At 38.8% G+C, this 12,914-nt stretch overlaps 1 protein-coding gene across 2 annotated transcripts; it reads left to right on the top strand.

The window, feature by feature from the left end:
- The first annotated feature begins 59 nt into the window (after nt 1-59).
- Nucleotides 60-11,638, top strand: LOC135492140 (cAMP-regulated D2 protein-like). Of its 2 annotated transcripts, none has more exons than XM_064778345.1 (9): nt 60-188; nt 641-1,063; nt 2,221-2,514; nt 2,973-3,205; nt 3,430-3,703; nt 4,000-4,160; nt 4,481-4,659; nt 5,086-5,160; nt 7,435-11,638. In XM_064778345.1, exons 2-9 carry the CDS (start codon nt 659-661, stop codon nt 8,046-8,048), a joined length of 2,235 nt encoding a protein of 744 aa, XP_064634415.1. In that variant the 5' UTR covers nt 60-188; nt 641-658; the 3' UTR covers nt 8,049-11,638. The 2 variants fall into 2 exon arrangements, with proteins under 2 accessions (XP_064634415.1, XP_064634414.1); XM_064778344.1 differs by having other exon boundaries at nt 71-188; nt 635-1,063.
- The last annotated feature ends 1,276 nt before the right edge of the window (nt 11,639-12,914 follow it).

Genomic DNA, 12,914 nt, shown 5'->3' with positions numbered 1-12,914 from the left:
ACTAATGGTGGCGTCACCTGTTATTACTAGAAGAACTCCGACATCCCTCAATCATACGACACGTCGAGGATGTAACAAATCGCGTATCTTTTCAGGACGTTTTTGGAAAGTTATGACCCTTATCGGCTCTGCATCTTAAATGCAAGTGAAGCCATCGTCATAAGATAACTGTATTCTTTGGATTATTTGTGAGTTGTAATTTCCCGCGAGTTTGTACCGGATAAGCTATGCAAGCTCTTGCCTAACGTTGGAATTTTTTCATGACCTATATATTTTTGAGCGAGTCTGTGCACACACACTGACACAGTACTTCTGCATGTATGCATATCATGGGTGTTTGCACTACGTTATACCCACATTGGCCACAATGCACGTAATAGGCAGAAAGGCTATTTACTGAACTGTAGTGTTGTGTAGACATTGACTATGATATGTATAGTATCGTTCCACAAAAATGCATCGCCATGTTGTGACTGTGAGAAGATTTTCGCCACAGCCTGCGAAAATAAATATCAGCCATCACTAGGCCCAGACTCGACTAGTGGCGGACTAGGGCTAGGCAATCGAGATAAACTCAAAAGCCTCATAAATTATTCAAAATCAAATTCAGTTTCGATGACGCCTCTTCTTTCAGTTTCAGTCTTAAACTTGAGTGACAATGGCGGACCACACAGCAAATCCAAATGATGTGGAGCTGGGGGAGCGCAACCCAAACATGAACGAGTCGTACGCCGACAGCGTGTCAACAGTTCATGATGAACCTGCCAGAAGTGACTTTCTTGGGATGCGGTACGCTGAAGACGACCCAACAGTTAGCAGTATGGGACATGGCGACTCGCAGACTGATCTGGGAATAGAAGAAAGACATAGAGGCTATGGAAATGAAATTGGGCAGCGTCTTGCCTGTCCTCCTGTGGGATGCTCGTCAACAGATGGAAAACCGGCAGTGTATTCTAATCCACGTTACACTTCCCCACAGAGATCTAACTTGCGTCGCTTACCAAGTTTGGATCGTCTCCCGTCGAGGGCAGCCAGTAACAGTACTGTTAACGCACCATCAGTGGTAAGTCGTTAACTTGTGGTGGCGTGTCTCAATATGTTATTATTATGCATCAATTCTGTCCCCCCCCCTCTCGTTTCCTCACAGTCTGCGGGGAAAACTAAACAATCAAACCAGGAAGTCTGGGCTTGGTACCTGGGCCCTGGCACCCAGACTTAAATTGAAGACAGAAACTGGAAAACGTTGCAATAAAACCTAAGGGAAGAGGCAGCGCACTAGCCATATCTGCGTCGGTGTATACGTTATGTGGGCAACAGCCAAAACGCGGTACTGTTGTTTATATTAAATTCTCATTTCAAAATTCTCCATACATGAAAAATGTGTAGACATTCGGTGTATTGTTTTTTTCTACGAGCCTTGTCTCTGAAGCATCAATACATCTGTGATCATGGATGGTCAACAACAAACCAAACACACAACAAATTAGTTTGTTTGAATTGTGGGCGGTCTAGGTCATCCTGTATAAATGCATCTTTGCGCTTATATTGTTGATCTACTGTGAATCAGATGCCAGAAGTGGTTGCAATCGCCATTGTTTGATATTAGTCACACTGTCACTGGGTGTAGTATTGGAAATATGAATAATGTAACCATTGAATTGCTTAGTGGGATGAATGTATTCGACTGGGTTGTTGCATTTTGTTGGTGTGGAATTTTTTGAATCCGCAAAAAAACTTGCAAAAAATGTTACGCCCATGAAAATTTTGCATTTTACAGTATATATTGCATGTATTGTGTTCATTATTTGGATTGAACATGTTGAACAAGCACCTGAAAACCATTCAAAGTCTGTGCCTTCAGGCCGTCCATGTCTGAGTTAAAGAGAATAGATGAACAATAGTTTGCCTCAGGCTATTGGCGATTAGTGCAAGTGGCACACATATGTGCATAAAAAGCATGAAACTACTGACTGGAACAATAGCCTGCCATCCCGGTAAGGTTGTGTCTGTCATCATCATCATGAACTCATAGCTCGGGCATAAGGCGTCCATGAGTGGAGGGCTTATGACAACAATATTTACTGAAGTCTGTGTCAATATCGAACTCTCTTAACTTACACAAACAACAAGTCAATTTTAATCTATCATGTCAATTCCGTCTTCAATTCTACATTTGTGTGCATGTTCTATTTCTAAGAAAAATTCCTCGATTAATTCCAGACTGCCTCTAATGCGGAACTTGTCGATGGAAAAGCGGAAAAGCCAAAAGACCCCAATTCTCCAAAGGCAAAAATCGTTGAATTCTTCAATAACCCAAAATATGAAAAACCACGAGCACTACTGTTGATAATCCTACTCTTAATCCTGTTGATTATTATCATCGTATTACCAATCGTATTCACTCGGCGAGGTGGAGAACCACAAGAAAGCAAAACACCGGTTGCCAGACCATTGGCCCAAGTCAGCTGCGCGTGGATAGCGGGAGTTTATGAAAAAAATATATCCGTTTTTAAGGTGAGAATTTTCTTCTCACTTATCTTAGTGTCTACATTTGATTGCATAAAGGAGGTTGATGATGTATCCTTGATATGAGAATGTATGTAAAATGTACTACAGTAGAACCTCTCTATTGAGGACACTCATGGGACTGACAAGTGCTGTCCTTAACAGAGAGGTGTCCCGATTAGAGAGGTCAAATTGAATGGAAACAACTAATATGGGACCAAAACAAGTGTCCTTAATAGAGAGGTTGTCCTTAATAGAGAGGTTGTCCTTAATAGAGAGGTTGTCCTTAACAGAGAGGTTGTCCTTAACAGAGAGGTTGTCCTTAATAGAGAGGTTGTCCTTAATAGAGATGTGTCCACTAAGGAAGGTTCCACTGTAGTGTGAATCTTAAACTGAAACCTTTTTGTCTTGTATTTATTTACCAATTACATGTACTCCTATTGTAAGTTGTCTGTGGGTCTTTTCAGGGTATCTCGTACGCCTTGGCTCCAGATGGCCGTAATCGTTGGACACCCCCAAGAGAACTCCATAATGAGGCGTCCTGCAGATTAAAATTTCCAAACAGTACTAGTGAAATTCCTACCGCGACAGATAAGTTTGGCTCACGATGTTATCAGCGAATCAAAAATGGTTATAAAGGTGGCAGCGAGGATTGTTTGACTCTGAATGTGTGGACATCAACAAATAAGACAGATGCAGGGTAAGTTATCGAAATAACTGTTTGAAATTGAACACTTGGCCGTTTTTACAACTGATGGGAGATCAGGGGCTTAGTGGATAGAGTGCCAGGCTCATTATCACTCAGGAGGTCATGTGTTCGACTCTCGGAAGGATCGCCGCTGTTCTGTGGTTGGCAGGTCTGCTTGTTTTGTATACATGATTTTTGGAATCGAGACTTTAATATAAAAATGTCTCTATCTTCAGGTTGCCAGTTATTGTCTACATTCACGGCGGCCAGCTAGCCTTTGGTGGTGGAGATGAAATAGCAAGTTACGGCGTCCACGATTTTGTAAAAAAATACAAGGTGGTTGTCGTCTCGATGAACTACCGATTGGGACCGTTTGGTTTCATGGCGCTGAAGGAGTTCCCAGATTACCGCAGTACTGGTATGACCGGGAATTACGGCTTGATGGATCAGATTGCCGCCCTTAATTGGGTGAAGGCAAATATAAAGAAATTTGGGGGTGCTCCTACTAAGGTAAGAAGATCAGTAGGAATGTTAAGATATTCAACCAATACTCTAAACCGCAAAACTTTCATAGGCATTTAGCAGTTCAGTTAACAGCATGTGACTTATTTTACCCATTGACATTTCCTATCCATATTTAGCTAAAAACCTTCACATACATGTATCTTTTGTCTGAACATGTCCTCCACACTACATTGTATCTTCAGGTAATGAATGCATGTGCTGTGTCGTCTACTCTATTTATACTGTAAAGTATGATGCCAGTGCTGATACAAATATAATCTGTGAACATGTGTGAATTTCAGGTGACCCTTCTTGGTTGGGAGTCGGGTGGTAGCAGTGTGCTTGCCCTGTTAAATTCAGCGAAGGCTTCGAATCTGTTCCACGGCGCTTGGGTAATGGATGGAGGATTCATTCGCGATCAGACCCTCAATGAAACTCTGAATGTCAATGGAGCTTTCCTATCGTAAGTAACATTGGGTATAGTTGTCGGCTGTTCTTGAAATTACCCGATTTCATAATGCCTCATTTACTGTAAACGCCATTATTTGTGAGGTCCTATATGTTTGCGAAAACATTGTGTTCAGATATTGCGTCCATTTATTTCTGCGAAATGGGTGCAATTTTCAATGATAAAACCATTTCATGTTTTAAGTTGAACTTTTTCGCATCGCTAAAGTTTAGCGATTCTACCCTCTACAATCATGAAAATTTGAGGTTGGCGAAAGGCATTTTCAAAATAGAAAACCTTGTTCGAGACTAGCAAATCATCGCCTTATATTTCAGCAACACTGGTTGTTCAACCAAAAGAACACCCAGTGACGTCATGGATTGTCTGTATGCGATGTCATCGGATGCAATCACGAACTCTGTGTCATGGAATGACGGCTCTAGGTGGACACTACCTCAGATGTACGCCGTACCCAAGAAGGATGATTTCATGGCAGCGATGATAACCGTCGATGGTGAGTGTGTAAAAAATAATCAAGGAATTGAGACCGAATCAGTTGCAAAAATAATGTCTCAAGTGTACATGTTCCGTACGTGTGTAAATGTGATTCTATTGAGATTTTGTAGGTTTTGTTCGTAATGACTCTGGATACCAGCTGTTGTCATGAATTTTGAATACAGTGTTTATTGAATAAAATGGCATGCATGTTCATGTATGTACAAACACATTCACATGCTTGGCATGTTAGGTAAAGGTGTGACATGCACAATGACGTATAATATTTGGCACGACAGTGACTGTGTTTACAAAAATGAATTGTACATTAAAAATGGAAGTTTGTGAAATTTGAAATTAAGAGTCAGTCTAGACTCATACAGACCTGGCCTCCTTCCCAAAGGCTTTGAAATATTCACCTTTTTTTTACTTCAATGTATTTCAGGTAATATTGTGAAGCAGTCCACACTCCAAATGTTCAATACCAGAACCCTTGTAAACCATGTGCCTATTGTCTTTGGTAAGTTGTGTTAATGCTGTAAATTTTCTAAATCATGTGTTTTGTTTTTTTGCTGCAAATACTAATTTATCAGAGAAGTTATGACAGTTACAAATGTATGGGATCCCTAAGAATCATATCATTGACACAAATTTTTTTGATTTGATAACGACAATTCAAAGAGTATCACAACCCTTTGATAACCTGATGATAGTTAAGCTGTTCTATGGTCAGCTAATGCATTGTGCTCTATTTTGCCCGGCACGATATGAATAGTTGATATCAGTTTCCATTATCAGATTAGTTAATCAGCTCTGCCATTTCGCAGATGATGTGTCAACAGATCGATAGACTGAACCTCTTTTAATGAGTGAGACATGGTCTACGATGAGTGTATAGTAGAACCTCTCTATTAAGGACACCCTCGGGACTGACAAGTGCTGTCCTTAATAGAGAGGTGTCCTGATTAGAGAGGTCACATTGAATAGAAACAACCAATTTGGGACCAAAACTAGTGTCCTTAATAGAGAGGTTGTCCTTAATAGAGGGGTGTCCGCTAATAGAGGTTCTACTGTATTAGCCCTGCCCCTGAGCATGGCATGTTTGTCTTTATATCAAACATGTCAAAGGGACTTTATCCCAGATAATCGTCTGATAAATAATGTTGCCTTCACTATAAATTATGCTAAATTTTTTTTCAACAACCAGGTCCCCAGTGTATGAGAAAAGAATTACTATTATATGGCATACATGATTCAGTAACATTCAACAATGTATAAGTGTAAAATTTTCATGTTATTGTTCATTGATTGCCAATAGTAAATGCCATATTGTCAGAAGAGGTACAATTCAATTAAATAGGCCTTTTGAGATACCAGTGTATCACTATCAGTTAACTGTGGCACAGATTGAGAATGAGACTACTGTATAAAAGTAGGTAATATGTGATTTATATCTCTGTTTTTTATTTTTATTTTATTTTCTGTTTCAAGACGTTCATGTCTACCTGAGAGTGAGAGGGACCGTTCTAGTATTTGGCTGTGATCATGAATAGTGAATAAGGACAATATACAATGTACAATAATGCTAACCTACAAATGAATTTTTTATATTTTCAAAGCACAACTGATCAATAGCTCCTACAATGTAATACATCATGCTACTGTGTAGTTATCATTAGGGGATGAAAACATTTTCTCTGTAAGAAATTGGCTTTTTATTGTACCCTTAAACGCTACTGCGATGATGATTGCTTGTATGCCACTAGAATTGGTGATGGCAGTAACTGCCTCTCAATATCAAACCTAGCCCAGACAAGTGATCCTTTGTCCGATGTAGCAGCGATTAAAATCGTAGGATGCAGCAATTAAAATCACTTGTTTGTGCTGTGCTTAAACAGGAGGGATTTTCCATTGTATTCATAGCTGTTATTATTCATATTTTGCACATATTCGAAAGGCTTATCTTATCGATCATTTTAATTTCAGTGCAATTTGTAGTGCAAATTGACATGAGTGTTTGTTGTACATATATTTTGCTACTCATACACATGGTCACAAGTTGTGCACCATCTGCCACACGTACAAACACCTTTATTTACTTTGGACCCGGGGATTTTGCAGCACATCAATATTCATGTTGGTGCACACTCAGAAATTAACATAGGCCTCCGGGTATTGTTCAATGATGACTAAATCAGTAAATGATATGGAAAATAATGCGCCGGTTGTGGTCTGTGTCATGTACCAGAAGAAGTAGAACTAACAGTACCGGTGGTACAAGGGCGAGTCTTTTATTGGTGTTATGGAATCAATAACGAGAGCATTTTCACCCTAGAGAATCAATCAGTTCTCCTAGCTTACCGCACCCCGGACAGGTCTTCTAACTTGCTAAGCTAGTCTGTCATGAGAAAGGAAAAAGTTGTTCACTGATTTTGGAAAACTTTGATTGTACCCCAGCCCCATCGCAAAAAAGCCCTAAAATATTTGGCTCGAGTAGACAAATTACTGCTAATACTAATAGAATGGAGGTGTTGGTACATGTACAGTAGAACCTCTCTATTAAGGACACCCTCAGGACTGACAAGTGCTGTCCTTAATAGAGAGGTGTCCTGATTAGAGGTCAAATTGAAACAACCAATTTGGGACCAAAGCTAGTGTCCTTAATAGAGAGGTTGTCCTTAATAGAGGGGTGTCCGCTAATAGAGGTTCTACTGTACTTATGACTGTACATATTCAGTACCTAATATCAGGTATCTTTATCGATAACATTTCTTTCTCATCTTTATTTTTATAGGCAATGGTCAAGAGGCCACAGATTTGGATCCACCATACTTTGAAAGGGGCAGTTACCCCTCCCTGAGTACGACGGAGCGGGTATTAATTAGCTCACAGCTTGAAGAATTTAGCAACACACTCGCTACCCTGGTAGATGATTACGAGAAGACCGCCAGAACTCACGAGCAAGCTTACATGTTGATGGTTACGGACATGCGGGCAAGATGTCCGACAAACCAGATGGTCCAAGTTTGGGGGGGAATGCTGGCGCAGCCTGTTTATCGTTATATATTCTCGACACAGCCTTCTAGCCGAATAGATGCATTGGCAAGAGGATTCTGGTCGCGTTACGCCTTCCGTGGGGTCGACATGTTGGCAGCTTTCGGAGCCTTTGCCGATTACTATTCTAATTATTTTACCGGCCAGGAACAATTTCAAGTAAAGTTGCAGGAGAAATTAGCCGAATTTGCCACCACTGGTAAAATAGCCGCTTGGAATAGGGCACCGAGTGAGTATATGGTTTTCAATGCGACAGCGTCAAGAAGTATGGCATATGATGATATAACATTGTACAAAGATTGTACTACATTTACCAACGCAGGCATCGACTGGAAGTATGCCTGGATGAATTAACCTATAGAAAACAGGAATTAGAATGGTGGCGTGTTAAATTCTGCACCTAGTGTACTAAAAGTATGTTTGTCATAGTTTCAGCAGTACATGGCATGATTTTTTGGGAAGTGTCTGGCCACGGAATAAAATTCACTGTGTGCTGTACGTCCTCGTAGAAGTAGTCAGTTTGAATTACATGTGATGCTTAACATTAACAAGGCATATTTTAAAGTACACACCTCTTTCTGTCAATATTGGTCTCATCCTTGTACATTTCCTAGTTGACTGTTTGACTCTCTAAATACAGTAAACCCCTTTACTTTTGCAGCCCTAAATCTTTGTGAAAACATCCTTAGCAGTTACTGTGTCTATTTTGCATCCGCAATGGGTCCATTTTCAAGGATGAAACCGTTGTTTGCGATTGTACCCTCTTGGCGTTGCCAAATAATAGCAGGCTTGCAAAAGTAAAGTGGTTTACAGTACAGTCTATCAATACTTTTGTGATTTTTTCCTTTCAAAGTGCTCAGTGTCTTTGCTGAAATAGAGTACTAAAACGATTGATTTTAACTAGTAGTATCTGAATACCTGATGAATTGAGATTATGAAAAGGGGGAATAATTCAATTGATTTTATAAATTGGATCACATTTTAAAAATTTATCTTTATCACCAACAAAATGATGTAATTTCTAACTAAAAAATGTAAACACCATTATATGTGTCACTCTTACTTACATTACATTCCATTATGTCTGTTATTTTCTTAACAGCAAGTCCATGTACATTTTAAAGCATCTCTATTATGATTAAGGATTCCGTCCTTGAAAAAACATTCCTTCTTCAGTTTCATTTCCGCTTTTATACTTAACATGTGCTTCATGAGCATATTGTTACATACTGTTACATAGTGACACCCTCCAAGTTGTTGTATTTGGGTTTCTATTAAAAAAGGGTGAAATTTCATCAAAAACCAGAGCAAAGAGCGCAGAAGCAGGGAAGTTTTCTTACTGTAACAGAATATTTCAGGCAGATTGTGTTCAACAAAACATTCCAGTTGTAATACTTTATATCATATTTTTTGTTAATTCTCCTGCCATAAAATCATCATATCTTTGTATCATGGTTGATATTCTTTGTTTACCCAGGGAGGGATATTTTTTGTACAGAACTCGTCCCTGTTGGAATACATGTATGTATAAACAGATGTACATTGTTTGTGTGAAAGCCATTTGGGGATGAGAAGGTTTTACGATATCTCCAGGTCTTTTTTTTTGTTGATGTTGTGATCAACTCCTGTGCGCAGAAATTGCTTCCTCAGTATGATATGATTAAAGGTCTAGAAAATGTCGGGCCAACACTTAAAGTTCCTGTGTTGGTAGAGTTACACAGACATAGATATGCTCTTGTCGTCAGTCACCTGAGACACGAATGTATCATACACTTGCTAGCAATTCCTGTGCAGAGTAGTGTACATGTTGTGATTATACCCTGATGTATTATGAGATATTGATTAGAAATTTAACGCTCATAGTGCCCCGCAGACAAGCAATCTAAATTGCTTTGGTGTGCGATCTTAATCGCATTGTGACTAAAATCACTTATTTTCAGTGGTCATTGAAGGTATGAAAAGAATCGGTTAGCGCAGTGTCCAAACAAATGTGCTGTGGGTGTTGTTAAAAGTTGCAATAGAATTGATAATTCTCATTCTGTATATTTTTGAAGGCTAGTTTTACATCCAATGTTGGTAAAGTGTAAATACTTTTTATCAGATTGCCATATTTGTATTAGTGGAGGTCAAGTGTAGTAGATAGTAGAATAGCCAAGCTCTTTGATAAAGCTATGAACATGATAAAGGAAAGAAGTTAGGTGTATTTTCACTAAGGTTGGCCTGTATAGATAGCTAGCTGGTTTGAAAAACCCCGAGATTATTTGAGAATTATAAATGATTACATAAAAGTCGCTGTCACACCATTTGATATTCGTTTTCCAAGACACCGTGGCATTCACAATGGATAGGTTTTATGTACTAGACTGTGCACCAAATTCACCAAGTCTTAATATTTTTGAATTGATATTACATGTATATGGCACTGGCTGGCACAAAAAGAAATTTTTGTTAAAAGTAATTTCATCATCATGTCAGATGAAATTTGTATTTTCTAACAAATTAAGTGCCATTTTAAACTTTTATATTTAGTGTCTTGGTCCTGTTGATGATATAATGATGTCAATTTGTGTTGTGAATTTAGTTTAAATTTGAGAGAAGGGTTTATAATGCTATACAGATATTTGAGATTATAATTAGATTACTTTCTCGAGGATTTTGTGGTTTCATTCGAAGCCACGTATGGGCGTTTCTTTTAGGAGTGGTTGTCACCTAATTTGGCCAGCGTACACCAAGCTTTTAAATGCTAATTTGAAGAAATGTAAAAGGAATTTGGAGTATATATTAACATCAAATTTATCTGAGAGAGATTGTGCATTGCTCTTGTGAGAACTATGATAAAAATTTGTAAGTTTTTTTCACAGTTATTCACTGAAGTTTAAAACAAAAGTGTAGGACGGAATGAACTTTTTGAAACTCGCCCATGTATCGGTCAAGTTTGCGAAAATATTGGTTGATCTCCTTGGATGGTGACATCATATGACTTAAATCCGACATCATATTGTAATGTGATTATAACACTGATAGTGTGCATGTAATTGTTGCATTTCTCATTGGATGTACATAATATTTCTCATAAATTATGCTTAATATTTTCTCTGTAGTTGTAGAAAATCAAACATCTTATGACGGCCATGGTTTCCCTTTTGCTGTTTTTACAACCTCATTTTTTCTAATCATCTGTGTAAATTTGGGTTTGGGGCAGTCATGGCCTTCTTTGCATTAAACCTTTGTAGAATATCTCTGTTTGCTGCATTCACTTTTGACATGGACACTATTAGATTGCACTTTATTGAAAACCAAGACTTACGAATTCATTTTTTATGTATTTTCATATTTGACATGCATGGCTTTGAGTTAAGCTTGTATTGAAGTTCATTAGTTAGGTTACCTTCTCGTGGGTCACGATTTTTTTTTCCTTTTATAGGAATCAAAAATGAGATCGATTGGTATAGTGAGGGAAAAAATGTAGGCCCTGTAAATCTGCAATGTGCATTTGCATGAATAGCTCAGAATTTTAGAAAAGATATTTGAAAGTTGGCTGCTGACATTTTAAAACACATTTGTATAATTCAGATTTATTTTTAATACACTCTAAATGACTTGCACAGTGTAGTATAAGGTGCCTTGCGCATTGAAGATACACCGGCCTGTTACACTGCCTGTTACCTCTGGTACAGGGAGGCACTAACACCTGTGCCTTGGCCGGCGTACTGTAACAAATCCAATGAAATCAACAGCGAGGTCTGTATAAAAAAGTTACTCCGATATACAATGAAGGGCTAAAATTTGAGTCCAGTGTGCATTGTCACCTGTAATTTTTCCATCCAGTAGGTATATAATATTTTGTGGTTGTTACAGTCCATCATATAAGTTCTCTTATATTTGCACTTGTACATGTATACATGATTATTATAGTCCAGAATAAATTACATTTTTATCAAAGAGAAAAACTGGGTTGCCAAGTTGTTGTGGATCTGTAGACCCTGTAGACAGTCACACTCCTAGAGCGGACACCACAAAGCGTTCTTGATATGCGAGAGTTCGAGATTCTTAGTCACATCCTAGTCACATATTGAAGCCTGGAGAGACAGAAAGAACAGCGACAGTTTTCTTTTAGTGTGAACTTTTGACACCAGATGGCTCTATGTTTAACCCGTCCAGAAGATGTCGTTTTTCCCGATAATGGATGGAGTAGCCAAAAAAAGCGTGTAGGCGCTTTTCGTTTATCATGATATGCTATAAATGTTATCATATCAGGTTATTGTATGAACGGAATTGACATGTTCGGAAAGAGAGTCTTGTGTTATATTCACCTCAAATTCGTCTTTTGGGGACAAAGTCACAACCAGAATGAAGGGATAAGGTCACTTTAATACATGCATTTCACTGCGTCAATTAAAGTACCGTTATTTACATTCCAGAAATAGATATCATAATCGTAATCTGTTATAAATATAAAACACAAGAAATGGTTATTTTGAGTTTACCACTATTGTCTAGATTGTTCCACAAAACAACAACCTCTAAGACAATGAAAAACTACAAGGCCACCCCTTCGAGATCTCATTCGACCTTGATTACATATATATTTGTTAATATCGTTGTCATTGTCTGATTACGTAACAGACAATCATATACTTCGTCATGTACATAATATGTGCAATCTTTGGTCTTAGTCGATATTGGCCACGCCGACATTAGATCCGTGCCAAAAGACACCAAAAACGGCCAAATAAAGTAGCCTCACCATGATGGGATTATACTTTGCGATCTTCTTGGCGATATTGGCATCAGGTAAATATGTTATGTTTGGCTTTTTTAAAGAAGATGAGTTCTCTGTCATTTTACCAAACGCTCAGGACAAGGACATTTTGTCAACAGAAAGTGGTAACGGGGCGTAATGTTCGGTAACGCACATAGCCTTGGTCTTGAAATAAGGTCAAATACACATAGTTGTAGTTGTACCGACTTCCTTTACATTATTTGACTACCTGACATTCCCAGTGTTTCTGCCCAAAGTGATCCGGGTTCAGATCATCTCGGGCAAGCTCCCAAGGATCTGTCCCCGGACGGTGCAAAGGGACGGATTATCCTTGGCAGGCTTCCGACGACACAGGGTACTGGTCATCCTCGGTAGGCTCCCTTACCCTGCGACGATCCGTATACACCCAGGTTACAGATCAGATCATCCTGGGCAAGCTCCCGACAATCTGTACCTCG

Source organism: Lineus longissimus, chromosome 8 (assembly GCF_910592395.1).
Source record: "Lineus longissimus chromosome 8, tnLinLong1.2, whole genome shotgun sequence".
NCBI lineage: Eukaryota > Metazoa > Nemertea > Pilidiophora > Heteronemertea > Lineidae > Lineus > Lineus longissimus.
Note: the sequence above shows the minus strand (reverse complement) of the source record. Positions and strands in the feature narration are given on the sequence as shown.